The sequence below is a fragment of the Sabethes cyaneus genome, chromosome 3 (assembly GCF_943734655.1).
Source record: "Sabethes cyaneus chromosome 3, idSabCyanKW18_F2, whole genome shotgun sequence".
NCBI classification, from domain to species: Eukaryota; Metazoa; Arthropoda; class Insecta; order Diptera; family Culicidae; genus Sabethes; species Sabethes cyaneus.
Window position 1 is genome coordinate 107,934,254 of NC_071355.1, and position 24,911 is coordinate 107,959,164.

General features: G+C 41.0%; 1 protein-coding gene across 1 annotated transcript in view; it reads right to left on the bottom strand.

Annotated features, from left to right (window-relative positions):
* Nucleotides 1–2,954: 2,954 nt before the first annotated feature.
* Nucleotides 2,955–24,911, bottom strand: part of LOC128742721 (receptor-mediated endocytosis protein 6 homolog) — a 73,258-nt gene continuing 51,301 nt past the window's right edge. Inside the window, exons 6-8 of the mRNA XM_053839167.1 lie at nt 3,334–3,504; nt 3,173–3,272; nt 2,955–3,114 (exon numbers count right to left, since the gene is read on the bottom strand). Coding sequence (XP_053695142.1) covers nt 2,974–3,114; nt 3,173–3,272; nt 3,334–3,504 — 412 coding nt within the window. The 3' untranslated portion in view covers nt 2,955–2,973. The remainder of the gene's footprint in view (nt 3,115–3,172; nt 3,273–3,333; nt 3,505–24,911) is intronic.

Here is a 24,911-nt window from a genome sequence, read left to right on the forward strand (position 1 = left end):
GTATGTAATAATACGATTCTTCATATATACAAGCTACATACGTAACGTTTATCAAAGTAGAAACATTGTATACATTCAATCCTCAACCGATTTTGGAGTTATATCCATGAATTGATTGAATCTATTTTATTAAAACGAAATCAAGTCAGTAACTAAACCAAACAGTAAATAAATTTTTATGATCTGTTTCTACGTTGAATAGTGCTTTTCCTCTGGTAATCGGTAGACAGTACGCGCGAGTTTTCAAAAAGTTGAAAATTTTTCGCAACTTTTCTGCGGTTTACAAAAGAACACTGATAAGACATTTACAACCTGCAGATGTTTTGTAAGTCGCAGAAAATGTCGCCCGTGACCAGAAAACTTATTTCCGTCATTTGTTGGTCGTCCGCAATGGCGAAAAATTCAACTTTTCCCTCGTTGCCTGTGTTATTATGGTATTAACTGAGCAAGAAAATATAATAAACTCTTCAATCGTTGTGTGGCCCTTGAAAGGACCGATTGTTTGGTTACTATAACTCTTTGCAATAAACTTGCACTAACGCACCTAATATAATTCTCTGTTCGGTAAATTGGAGTACCGATAACAGCTAACCTGGCACGGCTTGTTGCAACGGACCAGCCGGAAAGCTTCAGCAGCTATGCGATTAACGAAGCCGTTCGAGTATGGTCCTGAATCACGACGAAATACCACTCCAAGTGGCCAGCTGCAAGTGACGTGGGATACTTCTGGTCGTTTTGTTATCGCGTGCAGCATATTTCCTGCCATTTCCAGAACTTCAGCAGCCAGATATTTCATTACGGCAGCGAAACGAGTGTTCCATCTCCAACACACTGCACTGCACACACACTGCAAACGTGCACGAGTAGAGCGGGACTTTCGTTTGCCCTGGCAAACGATGTTGGCAGTAGCTCAGCTACCGTTCGAATAATGCCGTTCGCCGTCTTACCTCGTGGTATGTACCAGAGCAAGCGACAAGAATCGGCCACATCTATTTTTCATGATCCTTCATTCTATCATGTACGTTAAATAAAATAGAGCATTTCAATTTCAGTCTGAACAAAAGAGCAAAGTTACCAGTGAGCCGTTCGCTGCCAAAGAAAAATTACGCTACGTATTATTGGTGTACTACTGTAGCATTGGTGATGAATAAATTTGTGTTGCTAAAGAAAACCGAGTGAAAAGCCCTAAGTCCCAAGTTTCCTAAGTTTCATCAATTACTGAAAACCGTTCTTTGAAGAACGAACAAATTCTCATATGGAAAAGATGTTACTAAAACTCTTTCATTTTATTAAACCCATGGTTTCATTCATTTTGACGCTTGACCGAACACATTTACTTGGAGCTGGAATATTTGTTGGCTGCTTTGATACCTTCCGAGACGACCAACTTCTTAACCAGCAGCAACAAGGGAACAAAAGCGCGTGAGGTGATCGGGTAAAATTATTTGATAAGAAGCGAACAATTAGAATCAATCTAAATTAAATAGAATTGAGAAATTTCTCAAATCTTCATGGACATTATGTTTTGTCCTTAAAAGAACATTTTGTCGACGAGATATGTTGGAAATTTAAGCCTTCTTTTCCGTCTTCTTGGGCAGCAACAAAACAGCTTGGATGTTCGGAAAGACACTTCTCTGAGCAGTGGTGACACGGGACAGCAATTTGTTCAACTCTTCGTTATTGCGGATGGCCAGCTGCAAGTGACGATAATTCTGATCGTTTCGTTTCCTGCCAATTCCAGAAGTTCAGCAGCCAGATATTCCTTCACGGCAGCGAAACGAGTGCTTCAACACCTCGCTTGGTGAATTTGCATGTCTTCGTTGCCTTATCCGTGGGAAGCAGCAACAGCTGAAGCTCAACAATTTTCGATCGGATTTTGTAGGGCATAAATTAAATACAACCATAAAGAAGCTTAACCCATAGCTTATATCATATATATTTCTGTCATCCTTTCGTGCTCCTCAATGTTCGCTTCGTTCTGCTGGATTACTACAATCTCGACTGCACCGTACAACATTCGGTTTCAACGGACCTATCGCTGCGTGTATTCGTACGTTCACTTCAGTTGAGCACCTGTTCGAATTCGGTGAACCGTCGCATAAATTTTACCAAAAAATTTATAACTCTAGAATTTTATAGGTTGACCATGAATTTTAGTTCTATTATATGTATTTTAGTTTATGACAATTATTTATATGACGAAAATTAGTTAAGTGCGACTGTTGTAACTTATTTGTATGTTCTGTGAAAAAGATGATGGGGTTTTTATGCCCACATGAGGATGGCCTCAATTGGGCTTTTCCCCATCCAGTTCAATCCATTGAGACCATTCAGGTCGGATGGATATAAATAAATAATAAATAAATAATAAATCCGTGCTAGGGAAGCACTGACGAGGGAAGGCAAAAATATGAAAATAATTCAATTTTTCAATGACGCGCATTCAAAATCAATAGTTTTCTGTATTTTCAATATTTTCTATCTTGGAATTTTATTATCTTGGAAATCTATTGAAAATTGACTGAATTATAAGTCGAAGCGTGAAAACGCGTTTCTACTTTGATGACGTCATTTCCAACAACCAATCACGAAGCGAGAATTCTGGCAAAACATATGTTCATTATTTTCAATTTTTCAATAGTTCGACATCAAGAATCCATACTTTTCTTCATTTGGGTCAATTCTTAGAAGATTTTCCGACCGATTGGTGTAAGAATATTGAAAATAGATTGGTAAACCGCTGAGCTATTAGCGCTCAAAACCTATCATTTTTCGTGACGCTCGCATTTTTCGATTTTTTGGAATGACACCCTATCTCAAAACTTACCTTAAGACGTAGTCCTACGTCAAAAAAATCGATTTAACTAATTATCAACTAGTTTTGAAACTAAATCTCAAAAACGAAAAGTCCATAATTTCAAAAAATAATTTTATTTAATAACAAGACACTTTACAATATAACATAAAAATAAATTATTCACAATAATCCATCGTTTTAATAAAAGTTACTGCTGAGCAAAACTGTGTCCACCAATATTCTTTTTCTCCCGTTAATGTATCACCAATAAAACAATTAACATATTCAATCGTTGAAAGTAGATTTATAGGGTTACTCTGAAATATTTTGTTAAATTGAAGGACCAATACTATGGATATATTATTAATTAATTACCTGAATGATAACATATATTAGAACAGGAACTATATCATCAGCCGCAGGAATTGGACGACCAGCTCCCATTGATAATAAGCTTAATAAGCTTTTTATGCACCTGAAAACGATATAGACGATAAGTATAATTAAGCATATGTTTTCGCATATTTGATAGATACTTGATGACACAGCTCACTTTTCCATGAGGTGTTTTATATGCCGACATAAATGATAATTGCCGTTGCGCATAAAACCAAGGGGCCTCTTCAATATATACTGAGGGAATACGCAGCTGCGAATGGGATGGCGTGATTGATTTTGCTAACCGGCCAATATGCTCATGAAGCACACTGAAAAAAAAAACATTTAAAAATCAATTTCAACGGTTCAATGAATATAACACTTGTGATGTCTCAAATGGTGATTAAGTTCGATTGATTTGCATTTAATATTGAGTAAGGGGTCGTTCAATAATTACGTAACGGCTTTTTCCTCATTTTTGAACCCCCCTTCCCCGTTATATAAGATTTTGTAAGATTTTGACCAATCCCCCCTCCCCCCCATAAAAAATCTAGTAAGATTTTTTGAACCATCAAAATTAAAGTTTTATTTAAAAAGTTAGACATTGAAAGAATATTGAGGCAGTGAACAAATTTTAAACAAGTTCATTAAATCTAAGGTTCAAACAAATTCATAAGAAAAACAAACAATATCAATTATCTGTTGTAAATCTCTTTATGGCCCACTCACGAACATAACGTATTTCAGCATTGAGGTTGTTAATAAATGTTGGTGTATGCTCAGAAACTCACTAGCGTTCACTTAATTCGCATTGATACACTCTAAATCGTCTGAACACGTATCCTTGTCAAGTAGCATACTTCTTTGCCTCTTCTAGCATCTTCTAGTCTTATATTGGTATTGGTACTGCATTGCGCCTAATGTACAGATCTGTAATGACCATCCACGGTCCTCCTTTGAAACAAAATACTGACCCCAGTCTGGTCACACGCAGCAGGCAAGATCTTTGAAAACAGTTGAACAATACATCCCAAGAAACATTTTTGTTGTATAGTAGCTTATCAAGCGCTTGTTCCATTGGTACAGCTATACATTAGTTGAATAAGCTACTTTAACACAAAAATGTTTCTTGTGATACCATAAGGGATTTTGAGGCTGCCTTGCGGGATTAGGATAGGCAATTGCAACGAAATATATTGGAATAATAGCCTAAACCGATGACATCAGATGGCTCAGGAACAAGTAGGTCGACTGCTGTTTCCCTGAGTGGGCAAGGCTAAAATACTTAGCAGGTTGCAACGCATTACCTTGCAGCATGAAGGATTTCGACACTTCACAACTTAACTCATCAATTTAAAATCTTTTGTAACAAGTAACATGAGTTGCTATGAAAAAATGTGAATCTTTCATAATTTCGCTCAATGCCAGGCACACTAATGATATATTATTACATCACGTGGCACAGTATGGGACTCTAGTCCACTAAACCTCACGGGCGTCTGACCTTAACCCCCCCGGAACTACCGTTAAGTAACCACCTGATGTCATTGGTCGATTTGGCAATGCAGACATCGAATAAAGATGTAGTATCTTCGATGCAATCGATGTCGTCAGGGTTGTCGGAGCTCAATGACGAAATTAAAAGACTTTCTACTGTGACGATTGATATGGCGGCTAACTCAACCATGCAGCACTACCCAACAATAGGACTGGAAATTCTCGATGAGTTGAAGATACTATCTACAAATTTTGCAGTGGCTCATAAAAGAAATGTACATTTGCCTGCGCCGCCGGCTGAGGGCCCAAGTTTGTAGGCCGAATTAAACGCGGGCGATGAAAACGAAAATATGGTTGACAATTTTGGATGGCGAGTTTTGGGCAACAAGAAGGTATGGAAAGCCTCGTGGCTTGAGTACGATCAAAAGGAATCACGTCGTCTAGAGCAGGAAAGAAGTGCTGAGTAAGCTAGAAGGAGGCGAAATCGAAGGAATCGTAACGTCGCTCACAATAATAACGTAAATAACAACCGAAGGCAAAACAACTACAACAACAACCGTAGAAATATCAACAATAACATCAACAATCACCGCGGAAATAGTAATAATAACAACGTGAACTTCAGATCCAACAGTTATTACTCCAATAATAACCGTTACACAAATCGTAATAATCGTAACAACAACAGCAACCGTAACTTCAACTATACTAGGACTCAGAATCAAAATACCTGGCTTCCACCTGATAGAGTACTTCTTGCAGCAGCAAAAGATCAGTTTTCTAGCCCACCAGCTTATTATCATCCATCAATACAGTTTCAAAGAGGTGAAATGTTAAACCCGTATCCGGTAAATGGTAATCTACAACGATCTCTTCCGGCCCACACTTCCGACCTGATGGCTCCAGGGCATCCTCCAGGTGGATCATGTGACGCGTGTTCATGTCGACACACGTGTTTTCGGAGCACTCGACGCACTCCCTAGAGGAAGGTTTTGCATCATCTAGTTTATCTGAATCAACAATAGTAGGCCCAAATCTAAACATATCTTGTTCTTCTCCCAATTTAAATACCAGTTATGAAATGTTATTATATTGTCAAAATTTTAACCGCTTAGGCGCGGCCAAAATTAACGAAATCTAAAACAAAATTTTAAGTTCCTCTTATACTGTGATTCTAGGTAATGAAACCAGTTGGGATGAGAGTGTAATCAGTGAAGAGGTCTTTGGTAACAATTACAACGTTTATAGAGACGATCGAGATTATTAAATGTCAGAAAAAAATCAGGTGGCGGAGTCCTAGTAGCCGTCTCTACAAAACTTAACTCTGAAATAATCACTACCGTCATTCGGGGATACTTGCAACACCGGGGTTACTTGCAACACTTTGGCGCATCGCGCTTCTGACAGCTCTAACGAATTTGTTTGTTAACATAACCATTTGTACCCAATGCCATTTTAAAGAAGGGATGTTTACCTATTGTTTAGTTAACGTGGAACCCAAAGTGGCTAACGTTATTGTGTTAGTGCGACAAACACTGTACTGTGTTCTCATGTGTTCGTTAAAAACCTAAACGTTTATTTGAATATTGCATTAGTATTGATAATATATGTCAAATAGCGGAGCTTGCAAACATAAACAGCTGATCCGCTGCCGACCGCACTGACTACAAACATCCCGAAAAAGGGTTTGTTTTCTTTATCAACGCATTTCGATTCAATCAAAATTAACAGCAGTAACTGAATAATGCGTTGGATCACTAGGATGTTTAATTAATTCGCTAATATCGGGTTGCGTTTTTGATTCCTGCGTTTGCGTTTTGTTTGTTTACCTCACTCTAAGCTCATCGATGCGGCGAAAGTTGAAAGCTCTTTAAAAGCTCATTGATGTGACGAAAGTTTGATACTGTGTTGCTGCTTCTTCGGAAATCGCTAGTTCAACGAAATATGTGCGTAACCAAATATCTATTAACTAATTCCAAATTATACATTGGTCGCTTTTATGAACACGGAATGATCGATATGTTCAGTTAAATTTATTTTCCATTAGCAATTATGTTTTGCTGAGCGTTTATTGATGCATAGCAGATCGATAAATTGAATTACAAGTTTTAGGAAATTATAACAGCGCTGGAAGCACTGATTACGTGGCGAAAGCGTGCTCTGCCAATACAGATGCATTTTTAAGGCGCAAAACAATACATGCTTTGAAGGGTAGCCATTTATCCAGCCATCTTTGAGCCACTTTCGGTTTCCCCTTAAGTTTAATCCATTACACCATTGTTTTGCTTGTTTTTATACGATTGGAAGGTAATTTCACTTTCAGATTAGGAAAAATGGATATGCAAAGTTGCGTCAGTTCATTGACATGGAATTATTTTTTATTGTTTGGTTCCTGTACACAATAAGTGCATCATATAAGCTAACTAATAGCAACTTTGAATTTTGTTTATATTTTGAACTTGGAGAATAAACGATGAATTCGTGTTGTTACTTCCAATATGGCGCGGCTTGCAGCACTTGTAAAAATGAAAATTATCGTAATAGACAGTATGTACAAAGTAAGTTTGAATCTGTACGATGTTATTTTGTTTACCACCATCTCCAGAAAAATTAAAATTGTAAAAAATTCCACGTGCCTTGAAACGGCAATTTGGAGTTCGCCGACATGCTGCATTTTCACCGAATATCTTTAAAAAACCGATAGACGAAATTGGGAAACAAAAAACACCTCCAGTATCTCTCGTTTTACTACAAATACATTCAAAATATCTCAAAATAGTCATTCGCGGTTTGAAATCAGATATAAAATAATAAGAAACGCAAAATCAGAAAAGTGTTGCAAGTAACCCCGTTTACTGGGTAACTTGCAACACCCCTATTTTTGTTTCATTCTACAGATTTATTTAGTTTATATTTTTTTTCATAATCATAAATCAAAAGTACTCACCACTATACAAGTTTTGGCTACTTACACTTGAACCTAAACGGTATACTTCGAAAGTTATACTAAGTCAAAGTTCAAAAGTGTTGCGAGTATCCCCGGATGACGGTACAAGAAAATTTAAGGATTTTGAACACGTTTGGGCCAAAGTGCTAGTAGCTGGCGAAACTCATATATTTGTTTCTGTATATTTTCCTCCAAACAATGCCCGTTAAGATATTTATGATAAGTTTTTCTCCATTGCCGAAGAAATTATAGCTTGTTTACCGCCTGTAGTGAAAGTGCATATGTTTGGAGATTTTAATCAACGCAATGCTGACTTTATTCCGGACATGGAAAACGAAAGCATTTTGCTACCAGTAGTTGGAGAAAACGAAACGCTACATTTCATATTTGACAAAATCGAAAGTTTAGGGCTTAATCAAATCAATCACGTCAAAAACAAACAAAATTGTTACCTAGACTTTCTGTTGACAAACACTAGCGAAGATTTCTGTGTACGCGAATCACTTGCGCCTCTATGGAGAAATGAAACATTCCACACGGCAATCGAATATTCTGTATTTCTACATGGTAATGAGAGGCCGTTTGATTGTGAGTATGAGGAATTTTTTGACTATCAAGTAGCTAATTATGGTAGCATTAGAGATAAATTAAACGTTATTGATTGGCAAAATATTTTACTGAATGTCGAAAACGTCGAAAGTGCCACCAAAACATTCTACAACCTATTGTTTAAAATAATTATGGAAGAAGTACCAGTTAAAAAACGCAGACGCCAAGTTTTCACCAAATATCCAGTATGGTTCAACAGGCAAATTAAAAACTTAAAAAATCGTAAGCAAAAGGCACACAAAATTTTCAAAGATCAGGAAACTGTAGATAATTTGGAAAATTATTTAAATATATGCAATCAGCTTAATCTGGCTATAAATACCGCATTTGAGGAGTACAATGTTAAGACGGAATATGAAATTAAATCTTGCCCAAAAAATTTCTACAATTATGTGAGGACTAAATTAAAATCAGATAATTTCCCATCAAAAATGTGCCTTGACAGTAATGAGTGTACTGATTCAGCAGGTATATGCAACTTATTCGCTAACTTTTTTCAAGAAGTTTACACAACGTACCCAGAGGTAGAACGTGATCTTGAATACTTTGATTACTTTCCTGAATTTCTTAATGACATCAGCGTTAATCAAATCAATGTGAACGATATCTCAAATGCATTAAATCATTTAGATATAGCGAAAGGATCGGGACCCGATGGAATTCCTCCAGTTTTTTTGAAAACTTTAGCTACAGAACTAACTGCTCCATTATTTGGCTTTTCAATATGTCATTGGAATCCGGAGTTATGACATATTGGAATCCGGAGCTTTTCAATATGTCATTGGAATCCGGAGTATGGAAAAATCTTTTCTGGTGCCTATTTTCAAGACTGGTAAAAAAGCGGACATCCGCAACTATCGTGGTATAGCACTTATATCTTGCATCCCGAAACTTTTTGAGGCAATAGTAAATGTTAAAATGTTTGACCAAATTAAAAATAGAATAACACCAGCGCAGCATGGTTTTTATAAAGGCCGCTCGGCTACTACAAATCTACTCGAATTCATTAGTTATTCTCTAGATGCAATGGATAACGGTAACCACGTTGAAGCCTTGTACACTGATTTTAGTAAAGCATTTGATCGCGTCGACATACCTTTGCTTCTTTATAAATTGCAAAAGACGGGAATCCAACCCAAACTCCTCAAGTGGCTTGAATCATATTTGACCAACCGAGAACTAATTGTAAGGTTCAGAGGAAAACCATAAAACCCTATTAATGCCAAGTCAGGTGTCCCTCAAGGCTCTCATTTAGGACCTCTACTCTTTATTTTGATTGTTAACGACTTATCCTTCATCCTTAAGAAGCTCAAAGTATTGATTTACGCCGATGACATGAAACTTTTTATAGAAATAAAAAATGCTGGACATGAAAACTTTTAAAAATGAGATACAGTGGTTTACCGATTTTATCTACCCATCCGAACCCATCCCCCATTTTGGTAGATATATTTGGAAAGTAGACAAATTTGGGGAAAAATAAATTGCTGCAAAATAATTTAAATGAATAAAAAATATTGTTAATATTGATCATTTTTTTCAATTAGGTATTATTTTAGCGTAATTTGATGCGTAGGGCTCATTTTATTCATAACGCACGTCAACTCAGCAATATTATGAAAAAAGACATATCGAAATTCAAAATTGCTCCGATTTTATTCAAATTTTGTGTACTTATTCCTTTGTAGTAAATTTTGAATCCGTATTATTATTTGGTACTTAGGGTTCTCTTATCTGAGTCAGTGTGGTCCCAAAAGTTACCATTTTTCCACCTTTTTTTTCTTTGAAAATTCATAACTTTTGATCCATTGAACCGATTTCAATTATGTTAATACCAAATGGAAAGTATTTTAATGAGCTTTCAGCAAAAAAATATTGGACTAAAGCCCAAACTTTTTTTTATTATCGCAAAAATATTGAAAACATTCACTTTTTATGTTTCCATGGTGTGCAGACCAAAGAATTTCTAAGTTTTCAAAAAGTATCAAGAATACAATGGAGACGCATGGTTTTTGTTTTTACTTGTAATAAAAGGGGTTTTTTGACAAAGAAATGCGTCTCTAAAGTAAAACACAATGCGAGTCCATTGCATTTTCGCATCTTTATTTCTTAAAAAGAGTATCTCAAAAACTAAAAATGTCAGATATCTGTTTTTGATATCGTATGTAAACAACTAGCTTGCCATTGAAAGTATAATGAAAAAATAAAACCTTTTTTTTCATTTCCGGGTTTCCGAGTGATTGCTATATATTTATATAGTAGAAAGGCAAAAACGAATATTTTAAATGTTTAAAGTGATTTTAAGAGTTTCAAGGCTCCTACAAAAAAAATGTTTTTGCAATCATAAAAAACTTTGAACGTCAGTTTTTTTTTTTATTTAATTTCGTTTATTTGATTTGGCTCGTTTGCGGTAGCTTAGAGGAGCCGTAAGTCTTTTATAGAAATGGTATAATTGTGAGCATTGCTTATAACTTATGTTAGGAGGTATGATCGATACACCCGATTTACTGGGGTTAGTAGGTTTACACAGTTTTCTTAATATATAGGGGCTAGGAGGGATGGATTAAGGATTTCATTTGTACTTGTGTCGTTTGCAAAGGTGCAACTACATTGCAGTGTGTGGTATCGCAGTCGTATTGGCGTTGTTTGATACTGGCGTTTTACTGTCTTCGGACCATGTCTGCTGTCTCCAGTACACGTTACTGTCACATTGGGGTGTAGGACGAGTAGTCTGGGAATTAAATGTAGAATTTTATTTTAGATCTTTATGTCAGCATTTTTCAGGAATGCGTATATGAGATTCATATACTGCAGATCTCGGCTACCCAGAATATCTCGTACAGGGACGTTAGGTTGTCTTCCTCGGGCCCGAAGGGAATCAGTTAGCTTAGACCTAGCATCACAGAATTCGGTACACGACCAAACAACATGCTCGATGTCGTGGAAGCCATCGCCACAAACACAGTGGTTACTCTCTGCAAGCCCAATACGAAAGAGATGCGTGTTTAACGTGTAGTGATTGGACATAAGTCTAGACATCACGCGAATGAAATCTCTACTCACATTCAATCCCTTGAACCATGCTTTCGTCGATGCCTTAGGAATGATGGAATGTAGCCATCGTCCCAACTCATCTATATTCCATGATGTTTGCCAACTAATGAGCGACCTCTGACGCAAGGTACTATAAAATTCATTATAAGCAATTGGTCTATCGAAAATAATGCCATCAATTGCACCCACCTTAGCTAAAGAATCAGCCTTCTCATTACCCGGAATGGAGCAATGAGAAGGGACCCAGGCTAAGGTAACCTTAAATTTTTTATCAGTTAAAGCACTAAATAGCTCCCGTATTTTCCCCAGGAAATACGGGGAGTGCTTTACCATCTTCATCGATCGCAGAGCCTCAATGGCACTGAGACTATCTGTGAAGATGAAGTAGTGGTCTGTGGGCATAGTTTCGATGATACCAAGGGAGTATTGAATTGCAGCAAGTTCTGCGACATACACGGAAGCAGGAGCATCGAGTTTGTAGGAGGCAGTAAAATTTTCGTTGAAGACACCGAAGCCAGTGGACTCGTCGAGGAAGGATCCGTCAGTGTAGAACATCTTATCGCAACTAACATTTTTAAATTTGTTGAAGAAAATTTTGGGGATCTCTTGCGATCGCAGTTGATCCGGGATACCGAGAGTTTCTTCTTTCATGGTGGTGTCGAAGAATATAGCAGAGTTCGATGTATCTAGTGATGCGGCACTCATGGGAGCATACTGAGAAGGGTTGATATCTTGAGCCATGTAGTCAAAATATATATTCATAAATCTAGATTGAAATTGAAGTTCAACCAGCCTTTCAAAATTATCAATTACTAATGGGTTCATAATCTCACATCGAATGAGTAAACGATAGGATAATTCCCAAAATCGATTCTTCAACGGTAGAATCCCCGCCAGCACTTCGAGACTCATCGTATGGGTCGATTGCATGCAGCCTAAGGCAATACGCAGACAACGATATTGTATTCTTTCTAACTTGATAATATGCGTATTAGCGGCGGATCGGAAGCAAAAAGACCCATATTCAAGAACAGATAATATTGTTGTTTGGTATAGCCTTGTAAGATCTCCTGGGTGAGCTCCCCACCAAGTTCCGGTAATTGTACGAAGAAAATTTATCCTCTGTTGGCATTTTTGAATCAGATACCTAAAATGGCATGCCCAAGTGCATTTGGAATCGAACCAGATACCGAGATATTTGTAAACTAGTACCTGAGCGATCGTTTTACCCATAAGTAGGAGCTGAAGTTGTGCTGGATCATGCTTCCTAGAAAAAACGACCAACTCTGATTTTTCCGGGGAGAATTCGATACCCAGCTTTAACGCCCAATCGGACAAATTGTCCAAAGTATCTTGCAAGGGTCCTTGCAAATCGTTGCCCGTGGATCCTGTAATGGAAACAACGCTATCATCTGCAAGTTGCTTTAACGTGCATGACTCTTCGAGACAACTATCTATATCGTTAACATAAAAGTTATACAGAAGAGGACTTAGACATGAGCCCTGGGGAAGACCCATGTAGCTAATTCGAGATGTTGTCAAATCATCATGTGTAAAACTCATGCGTTTTTCCGACAACAGATTGAGCAAAAAATTATTCATAACCGGTGAGAGACCCTGCAAGTGAAGTTTCTCGGTCAAAACTTCTACGGAGACAGAGTCAAAGGCCCCTTTAATGTCCAAAAAGACGGATGCCATTTGCTCCTTCTGAGCGTAGGCGAGTTGAATCTCAGTAGACAGCAACGCTAAGCAATCGTTTGTTCCTTTGCCCCTGCGGAAGCCAAATTGGGTATTTGAAAGTAAGCCATTCTCTTCGACCCATTTATCCAGGCGAAGGAGGATCATTTTCTCCATTAACTTTCGGATACAGGAAAGCATCGCAATCGGCCTATAAGAATTATGATCGGAGGCTGGTTTCCCGGGTTTCTGAATGGCGATAACTTTCACCTGCCTCCAGTCCTGCGGAACAATATTCAGCTCGAGAAACTTATTGAAGAGGTTCAACAAGCGTCTTTTGGCAGGGTCTGGCAAATTCTTCAACATGTTGAATTTAATTCTGTCTAATCCTGGAGCAGTGTTGTTGCAAGAGAGGAGAGCTATTGAAAATTCTACCATTGTAAACGGGGGTTCATTTGCAGTCGAAAGGGATGCGTCGCGAAAGGATCTCTGAGCCGGGACAGAGTCCGGACAGACCTTCTTGGCAAAGTCGAGAATCCATCGGTTGGAGTACTCCGCACTTTCATTCGCAACGTTACGGTTCCGCATGCGTCTAGCGGTGCTCCAAAGAGTGCTCATCGCTGTTTCTCTCGACAAACCGTTCACGAACCGGCGCCAATACCCGCGTTTTTTCGCTTTCATCAAGCTCTTCATCTGTCTCTCCAGTACCTCGTACTTCCTGAGCAGATCTATCGAACCTAGTTTTCGAAAGTCCTTATACGCCAGAGACTTTTTCGCGTACAGTTCCGAGCACTCTTTGTCCCACCAAATGGTGGAAGACCGCCGATTGATCGTTTTCCCGGGTATCGGTTTCGTCTGAGCTTGAGACGCGGCGTCGAGGATCAAGCCAGTGATAAAGTCGTATTCTTCCTCCGGAGGAAGTTCTTCGCGCGATTCGATGTTTTCCGAGATTATGGTCGCGTAGTGTTTCCAATCGATATTGCGTGTGAGGTCATATGTAACATTCATTGAATGCACGGGCGGGTAGCCATTAGTAATTGATATAAGGATTGGCAGATGATCACTACCGTGGGGATCGTTGATTACCTTCCACTTGCAATCTAACGCTAGTGATGTTGAACAGAGAGATAGATCCAGTACGCTGGCGCGGGCTGGAGGATTAGGTCTACGTGTCGCTTCCCCAGTGTTTAGAAGTGCCATGTCGAAGTCGTCAATCAGGTTATTAATTAGAGAGGATCGGTTGTCGTCGTATAACGACCCCCATTGAGTGCAATGGGAATTGAAATCTCCCAGGATTAGCAAGGGTGCGGGAAGCAATTCTGCAATATCAGAAAGTTGCTTCTGCTCAATCCGCACCGATGGAGGGATATATATCGAAGCGATACAAAGGTCTTTTCCTTTTATTCTAGCATGAATGGCAACGACTTCAATATTAGAGAACGAGGGGAGAACTATTCGGAAGAACGAATAGCACTTCTTGATCCCTAGAAGTACTCCTCCACCATGTGATCCTCGGTCTCGTCGGATGACGTTAAAATCGTGGAAGTTGAGATCATTACTTGAATTGAGAAAAGTTTCACAGAGCGCGAATACGTCACAGTTAGAAATATTTAATAATTGTTTGAAAAGGTCGAATTTGGGGATGATACTTCTGCAATTCCACTGTAACACAGCGATAGAGTTCTCAGCATTGTTCGACGTATTAGTCATCGAAGGATACGATAGCTGAGAGGAGGGGCCATTGTGCTGTTAGTTGCTTCAAAAATGTCTTAACTGTGGGAAGAAAGGCAAGTAGAAAGCTTTTGAGTGGATCCGAGATGTTGAAGGTTTCAAATATCCAGTCCACAATGTCAGAGAACTTCAAAAATCCCTTTCCCGATTTGATCTCTGAATGTAAATTGGATGTGCCAGGGGTTTTTGGTGCACCAGAAAGCGGTGGGTACTCCTGGTTTGACCTTAAATTTTGCAACCCTGGAGGTACCTGCTTCGGATTTTTTTCACCGCTTTTCTTCGAGTTTGATGTATTTTCCATTCCGCTCGGGGATATCTGAAGTCCTTTGCGAGTAAGTCGAGGAGAGTTAATTGTTTTCCTCTTCCTAGAGCTTTCTTGCATGGCATAAGAACATCCTTCGAGGGGTTCGTCAGAAGTACCCTCATCGGTTGGCAAAAAGGAATAGATATTTTCGTTGGTCAATGGCTCGGCTTTCTTGAGCATTTCTGCAAAAGAGCGCTTGGAACGTTCCCTAAGGGAGCGTTTAATTTTTTCCTCGCGCTGTTTGTACGTGGGACATGCCGCGAGATCATGTGGAGTTCCCTCGCAGTAAGGACACTTCTCAGTGTCTCCATTACAAGCGTTCTCCACATGATTGCCGCCACATTTGCTACAGCGTGCCTTATTGCAACAGTAGGAGGCTGTATGACCCAACTGCTTGCAGTTCTGGCAGTTCATGACCCGCGGTACGAACAGGCGTACAGGCAGACGAACCCTATCCAGAAGGATGTAGTTTGGCAATGCAGATCCGGCGAAAGTTACCCGAAAGGATTCCGAAGGGTAGAATATTTTCTTCCCGTTTTCGATCGATGCTGAATGCAATTGCTTGCAGTCCAGTACCTTTACCTTTTGCAGCATGGGGTTCTTGAAACAGCCAACGCCATGCTCCAAAATGTATTCGACGGTGAGATTCCCATCGGTAACTACACCGTCTATCTCTACATCCTTGGCAGGGATGTACACGCGATACTCTCTCGTAAAAAGCTCGCAGCTAGCAATTGCGTTTGCTTGCTTCAAGCTTTTCACGGCAACTCGCAGTTTATTCGGTCTCACCTTTGTTATCTCGGTTACGTCCGAGAACTGTTTTGCCAGGTCTTTGCCAATTTGTAAGATGTTCAAAGGTTTCGTTTTGGTCCGGAAGAAAACAATAAACGGCCCCTTCGAGTCATCCGGGTAAGCCTTAATCCGTTGGGAAATCTGGTGGTCCGGGGTTGGCGGGCCGGACGGGGGTGGGGGACCAGACGCGACTGAAGGACTGGGTGGAAGGTTCTGAAGAGGTGAGCTAGGCGGTGTGATATCTAGCTCATCTATTTCCTCCTCATCCGCTTCGACGTCGACAAACATCGCAACGTTGATGCTTTCCATTTTAGCGGGAGCTATAAGCTCTACCGCTCATGAACTTAAAAAAAACTTGGATATAGGGTGGGGAAGGGTATCAATTTAACGGGGAAGCAATTTATTAAATAAGCAAATATATATAAAAAAAAAAATTAAAAAAAAAACTATATATATATATATATATATATATATATATATATATATATATATATATATATGAAGATTGCAATACTTCACCGAACACAGTGCAAACCGGCTGATAGGTGAGTTGATCTTTTCCTGCCTAAGCGATGTGTGCACCAACAATAGATCAGCACCAAGTGATGTCGTCCGATGCCTCTGCTGGGAACGCGTGTACGGCACAATTGTTACCGGTAGCGGTAGAAAATAACAATGCCCGTTGCTGTGCTGCTATGTCTGCAGCTCACAAGCGGGCCAATAGCACAAAATTCGGGATGCTAAATGGAGTTTCACTTGTGTCGTGTCGAAACGAACGGCACTATGCACAAAGCAACAATTTAACAACCTTGAACGCGAGTAAAAAGAAATATACTTTTATACTTTTAAGAGCGATCGCACTATATGTGTTGACTTGTCAACGGTTGATACTCGAATGAACGTCAGTTTATTGTTTTTTTTTAAAAGCTCAATAAAATTCCTTTTATTTGGTAATAAAATTATTCAAATCGGTTCAATGGTTCAAAAGATTAAAATTTTTAAGGAAAGAAAGGTGATAACCATAGTTTCTAGCGGAGACGGGGTGTGCCCGTTAGCGTTACGGTATAGAAAAATATCACAAAGGATCATTATGAAATGTTAAAAATATGCGTTACAAAATAAAGTTACTTTGCGTATTTGACTTCAGCATTATTATACCCATTCTGTATATAATTACATACCACAGATGCCATATAGTAAACTATAAAATACAGAGAAATATTCCCTGTTATGCATAAATTCATGAAATCTTGCAAATTTTCATGCCGAAATGACAATTTAAAAAAAGGTAGATAAAACCGGGTCTAAATGGTAGACAAAATCGGGGGTACCTAAAATCGGGTGTAGATTAAACCAGGTGTAGATATAATCGGAATACCACTGTATTTGCTATTCCACACATGGTGTAACAAAAGTTTGCTGCAACTAAATGTCCAAAAATGTAATCTAATCTCTTTTAGTAGAAAACGTAACAAACCCATTGGCGGAACAAGGGGGGGGGGCTAGGGGGGGCTAAGCCCCCCCTAGGAGAGATTTAGCCCCCCCTAGAAAATTGACTTGGCCGACCAATACAACGGGCGGAAAAAAAAATCCGGGGCTATAGCCCTCCCTAGAAATGAGCGCTAGTTACGCCAATGAACAAACCTGATGCGTCAATTTCATTAGGTGACCAGAATGTGAAAAAGTGCGATAGAGTTAGAGATTTAGGGGTTATCCTTGACTCAAAGCTAACGTCCATTGATCATTATAATACAATTATAAACAGAGCTAATAACATGTTAGGCTTTATTAACCTTTACGTCCCCGACATCAAAAATGAAGGTACTTTCAGTTACACTTTTGGCTCTATCTCCACTAATTTTCAATCGATTTTTATGAAACTAGTCTTAAAAGAACCACATTAGATTGGCCTTTAATGAAAATATATGCAGGTAAATTATGGTTCCATTTTTCCGGAGATATTTCAGATCGCGGTGGGATTTTTTTTTGACGTCATAAGTAACAGATGAAATAAAATTAGAAATCTGTTTAATTGACAGCGCAAAAGTTATCCATTTTATTTGTAGTCACTAATAATGACTTGTACACTATCCTGTAGAGCGCTGGCTTACGCCTCACTCTCCGGAACATCCGTTGTCGGTTCTACCGGAACTCAAAAGTGGTCATTCAGTATTCTCTTCGAAAATATGGCAAATGGGGTATCAAATCACAGGATTTTTCAACACGAGCTCGTTAGTGGACATTTGGATGTATTTTGAGTCGATCTGGACATTCCGGAACATTCGGCATTGGTTCTACCGGGCCTCAAAAATGGCCATTTGTAATGCTCTTCGAAAACATGGAAAATGGGGTATCAAATGACAGGATTTTTCAATTCGAGCGCTTTAGTGGACATTTGGATGTATTTTGAGTCGATCTGGACATTTCGGAACATCCGGCATCGGTTCTACCGGACCTCAAAAGTGGCCATTTGGAATTCTCTTCAAAAACATGGCAAATGGGGTTTCAAATCACAGGATTTTTCAACACGAACTCTTGAGTGCATATTTGAATGTATTTTGAGTCGATCTGGGCATTCCGGAACATCCGGCATCGGTTCTACCGGGCCTCAAAAGTGGCCATTTGGAATTCTCTTCGAAAATATGGCAAATGGGGTATCAGATAACAGGATTTTTCAACACGAGCTCTTTAGTGCATATTTGGATCTATTTTGAGTCGATCTGGACATTCCGGAACATTCGGAATCGGTTCTACCGGAACTCAAAAGTGGTCATTTGGAATTCTCTTCGAAAATATGGCAAATGGGGTATCAAATCACAGGATTTTTCAACTCGACCACTTTAGTGGGCATTTGGATGTATTTTGAGCCGATTTGGACATTTTCACACCCCATTTGCCAAATTTTCGACAAAAATTCCAAATGACCACTTTTGAGTTCCGGTAGAACCGATGCAGGATATTCCGGAATGTCCTGATCGACTCAAAATACATCAAAATTTGCAATAAAGAGCTCGTGTTGAAAAATCCTGTTATCTGATACCCCATTTGCCATATTTTCGAAGAGAATTCCAAATGGCCACTTTTGAGGTCCGGTAGAACCGATGCTGGATGTCCGAAATGTCCGGATCTACTCAAAAAACATCCAAATGTCCACTAAAGAGCTCGCGATGAAAAATCCTATGATTTGATACCCCATTTGCTATATTTTCGAAGAGAATTCCAAATAGCCACTTTTGAGTTCCGGTAGAACCGATGCCGGATGTTCCGGAATGCCTAGATCGACTCAAAATACATTCAAATATGCACTAAAGAGTTCGTGTTGAAAAATCCTGTGATTTGAAACCCCATTTGCCATGTTTTTGAAGAGAATTCCAAATGGCCACTTTGGAAGTCCGGTAGAACCGATGCCGAATGTTCCGGAATGTCCAGATCGACTCAAAATACATCCAAATGTCCACTAACGAGCTCGTGTTGAAAAATCCTGTGATTTGATACCCCATTTGCCATATTTTCGAAGAGAATACTGAATGACCACTTTTGAGTTCCGGTAGAACCGACAACGGATGTTCCGGAGAGTGAGGCGTAAGCCAGCGCTCTACAGGATAGTGTACAAGTCATTATTAGTGACTACAAATAAAATGGATAACTTTTGCGCTGTCAATTAAACAGATTTCTAATTTTATTTCATCTGTTACTTATGACGTCAAAAAAAATCCCACCGCGATCTGGAATATCTCCGGGAAAATGGAACCATAATTTACCTGCATATTTTTTTATTAAAGGCCAATCTAATGTGGTTCTTTTAAGACTAGTTTCATAAAAATCGATTGAAAATTAGTGGAGATAGAGCCAAAAGTGTAACTGAAAGTACCTTCATTTTTGATGTCGGGGACGTAAAGGTTAAACGTTTTTGCTATAACTTTCAGGACCCATACACTATTAAAACATTATACGTTGCATATGTTAGATCAATATTAGAATATTGCAGTATAGTATGGTCTCCATTTACAATCACACATGAACAAAGAATAGAGTCACTACAAAAACAATTTTTATTATATGCACTGCGTAGGATAGGTTGGACTCAATTCCCGTTACCGTCTTATAAAGATAGATGCATGCTTATTGATATTCAAACATTAAAGGAACGGCGAGAATTTGCAATGGCATCTTTTATTAATAATATCGTCTTGCATAAAATCGATTCAACTGAAATCTTATCAAAATTAAACTTTTATGTGCCAACAAGACATTTGAGACAACGACAAATATTTGCAATTAACAATTATAGAACGAACTATGCAAAATTTGGACCTATTAATCAAATGATGGCAGTTTACAATATACATTGCAACAATATTGACTTCACAATGTCCAAAATAAAACTTAAGCAATACTTTGGTAATTTACTGCGCAGTAATAATTCCTAACATTAATTTAATAAGCTAGATCGTAAGATAATATTAAGCGTTTCTTAAAATGGCCTACAATATTGATTGGCGACAATAAATAAATATTACTTCGGGGGGAGGCAGTGTCTGTACACCCGATCCGGAGATGACCGTCATAACGTCCACTCCTTCACATTCACCCTCGCAGGGTTCTGCTATTCTTGTTGCTACTACATTCTCCTCCTCTGTCCACTTTCCTTGCACCTGTCGAGACGTGTACCGATTCAACGATGGCGACCGTCATGACTTCCATCTCCTCACGGCCACCCTCGCAGGGTTTCTTGTTAGGCTAAGTACTGCTCCGTCGAGTTCGCCACTGCACTTCCCCTTCACTCCTTCACCGACCACTTCCCTTGCACCTATCGAGACGAGTACCGAACCAGAGATGGCGACCGTCATGACTTCCATCTCCTCACGGCCACCCTCGTAGGGTTTCTTTTTGGGCTCAGCACTGCGCCATCGAGTTCGCCACTGCACTTCCCCTTCACTCCATAACCGACCACTTCCCTTGCATCTGTAGAGAGGTGTACCGATCCAGAGATGGCGACCGTCATGACTTCCATCTTCTCACGGCCACCCTCGCAGGGTTTCTTGTTAGGCTCAGCACTGCTCCGTCGAGTTCGCCACTGCGCTTCCACTTCACCTGTCGAGACGTGAACCGATCCAGGGATAGCGACCAACATAACAACCATCCTCTCACGGCCACCCTCGTAGTGTTTCTGTCAAGCTTGGTTTGCTCCGTCGCGCTCGTCGCTCCACCGATGCGTCTGTCGAGACAACGCTAATCGGGATTGGTAGTTCGCTGGTCATTTCTCCAGTGTCGTTGCAGTTGCAACATAATCTGTGCTACACCTGTCGAGACGTGAACCGATCCGGAAGTGGCGACTGTCATAACGTCCACTCCTTCACAGGCACCCTCGCAGCGTTCTGCCATCCTTGATGCTACTACATGCTCTTTCACCATCCACTTTCCTTGCACCTGTCGAGACGTGTACCGATCCAGTGATGGCGACCGTCATGACTTCCATCTCCTCACGACCACACTCGCAGGGTTTCTTGTTGGGTTGAGCACTGCTCCGTCGATTTCGCTACCACACTACCACTTCATTTATCAAGACGCGAACCGATCTAGGAATAACGACCAACATAATATCTATCCTCTCACAACCGCCCTTATAGTGTTTCTGTCCAAGCCTGGTTTGCTCCGTCACGCTCGTCACTGCACCGATGCGTCTGTCAATATTGTCTGCTAATCGGGATTTCGCTAGTTCGCTGGTCGTTTCTCCACTGTCGTTGCAGCTGCAACATAATCTGTGCTACAACGCCGGTGACGGCATTCCACACGCTCTCTTCCCGACACATTTCGCGTACTATGTTCTCTACCGTCAAGGGCGGCATCTCCCTTCGTATCGCGGCAAATCGAGGATACCCAAAGACCACATGCTGTGGTGTTTCTACCGTCTCTCTGCATTCCGGGCAGAATGGTGTCACAGCGTGCCCGAACCGGTGCAGGTATTGCCTGAAGCAACCGTGACCCGAGAGAAACTGCGTTAAGTGGAACCTGACTTCTCCATGTTTCCTGTTCAACCAGGTTGACAGAACCGGTATGAGTCGGTGCGTCCATCTACCATTCTCGGCCCTATCCCACTCTTGCTGCCATTTGCTCAGCGACTCTTCTCTCGCCAGCTTCCGCGCTCCTCTGATGTTTCTTCATCCGTGCAGTCGTTATCTTCCACGAGTATGATGCTGATGGGGAACATTCCGGCGATAACACATACTGCCTCCGACGATATTGTTCTATATGCACTGGCAACTCTTACAGCCATGAGTCGGAAGGTACTATTCAGCTTCACGCGATTCCGCTTCGATCGTCGTGCTGCGATCCAGGCTGGACCTCCATACCGCATTATCGATGATGGCACACTAGCCAGCAGTCTCCGCTTACTACTACTCGGCCCGTAACAATTCGGCATGATTCTGGCTATCGCACTGATAGCCTTCACCGCCTTCTCGCAAGCATAGTCGCCGTGGCAGTTGAAGTTCAACCGGTTGTCTATCATTACTCCCAGATGCATGACCGCGCGCGTTGAAGTAATAATGGGCTCTCCGACGGTGACGGCTGCATGTTGCACAGCCTTACTTTGCTAACCAGCAAGAACCTCCGTTTTATGGTGGGCAATTTGTAGCTTTGCACCATGCATCCAGTTCTCGATAGTTCTAATCGCCTCTGTCACCAGCATTTCTACCTCCTCCAGTGACTCGCCTGTCACCGATAGCACGATGTCATCTGCAAAGCCGGCGATCACCGTGCCTCTAGGCAGCTTCAGAGACAGTACACCGTTGTACATCCCGTTCCAGAGCGTTGGGCCAAGGATGGAGCCTTGTGGGACTCCAGACATAATGTTCATCGTCTTGCGCCCCTCGGCGATCTCGTAAACAAGCGTCCGATTCCTGAAGTAACTCCTCAGTATTCTGCATAGATATCCCGGGACATGCATTCTATGCAGCGATTCGGCAATGCCCTCCCAACTGGCGCTATTAAAAGCGATTCGGCAATGGCCTCCCAACTGGCGCTGTTAAAGGCGTTTTTACGTCGATCGTTACAACAGCACAAAAACGATCTCCTCTTCGCCTCTGTTTGGACGACTTCTCTGCTCGCTCGATCACTGTCCGAATTGCATCCACTGTGGACTTCCCTTTCCGGAACCCAAACTGCATGTTTGACAGACCGTGTTCACCTTCTGTATACCTCGTAAGCCTATTCAGGATTATCCTCTCCAGGAGTTTCCCGCATGTATCCAGTAGACATATCGGCCTGTATGACGCTGGATCCCCCGCAGGCTTCCCTGGCTTCGGCAACAGCACTAGCTTTTGGATCTTCCATCGGTCCGGGAAGCTACCATCTTCTAAGCATTTCTGCAGCACGGTCCTGAACAAATCCGGGAAAGCTTGTATTGCTGCCTTAAGAGCCACGTTAGGAATCCCATCAGGACCAGGGGCCTTCTTCATTTTTAGCTGTCTTGCCACTGCTCCTATTTCATCGATTGAGACTTGCAGACCATCAGCACTAGCCCTCTCTTCTGGACCGTACGGTATTGTTGGCCACATAGTAGGGGCGTGCGTCGGAAAAAGTCCCTCCACGATAACCTTCAGCTCATTCGGACACAACTCCCTAATTGTCACAGGACCTTTTACTTTTGCCATAACGATTCGGTACGCGTCACTCCAGGGATTGGCGTCTACTTCTCGGCACAGCTGCTTGAAGCAGTTGCGTTTACTTTGTTTTATTTCCCGTTTCAATGCAGCCTTGGCCACTCTAAACGCCGCGCTACGTTCTTCCCGATCTGCTTCAGTTCTGGCTCTTTGGTCGCGTCTTCTGGCTCTGAGATAACTACTGTGTTACCTGACTCACTGCGAAATGCGTTGTATTCGCGGGATCGTGTTGGTTCGAAAGGTTTCGAAAAATATCGCCCTTGTATCGAAAATATCGTTAATTTTGATCACTAAAAATAACGTACTTAAACATTATATTTCATGTGCCAGTAGTACGAAAAAATTGTATTGTGAAACTGAATTGTTATTTATGCAACTTTTTACAAATTAAATGCAATAACAAAAGCACAACTTATAAAAAATCGTTTGTTATCGATATTAACTGAATATGCGTTATAAACGAATAAAACGCATGGTTACGTTTTATTTCAATAATACGCATATTCGCAGTGAGTCAGGTAAAACAGTAGCACGATGGTTTCTAATTGCTGCATTCCACCAATAAGCCGGTCACCGCTCTTTTCTCAGTTCCTGTTTTCTGGGCATGGTAGCATCACATGCCCTGACCAATATATCTGTCAACTCGTTCTCATTCAGGCTCGATCTTCCACTGTACACCCGGAGTGCTTCGACGAAAAGATCCCTGTCAAAGGCCGTCGTCTTCCACTTCCGCTCGTAGGTTCTGGCTCTCTGTCTTATCGCCGGATTTTGCCGGCCGATACTAAATTTAATCGCCTGGTGATCGCTATGGGTATACCCTTCGCAGACCCTCCAATTTATGTTCGGCATCAGGGATGGACTGCCAATAGTGACATCAATGATGGATTCGCGGCCATCTTTACGAAAGGTGCTAACGATACCTTCGATGAACAGTGCAATTTCCACCTTAGCCAGGGCTTCTAACAGACTGTATCCTCTGGCGTTGGTGCATCTGCTCCCCCACTCCACAGCCCAAGCGTTAAAGTCTCCCGCAACGATGATCGGCCTTCGCCCGATGAGCTTTTCGGTCAGCGCCTCCAGCATCTGGTGAAACTGCTCCATGGTCCATCTTGGGGGTGCGTAACAGCTGCATACGTAGATCCCGTTGATTTTGACAATCACGAAACCTTCATACGAACTGGAAACCATCTCCTCAATGAGGAAACTGCCCATTACGTGTTTTGCAGCCATTGCTGCTTTATCAGCTGCCCAGTTACCGTTACCGGGAGGAATTCGGTACGGCTCTGCAATTATCGCGACGTCGCACAACGACTCCGTTGTCGACTGCCACAACAGTTGTTGTGCTATGTCGCAATGATTGAGATTAATCTGGGTCACCTCCATCACTGCTGACTCGCCTTCGCCTTTTTACACGCTGGGCATTGGAAGCCTCCCGTCGTGTGGTCATTTCTCTCTGAATTA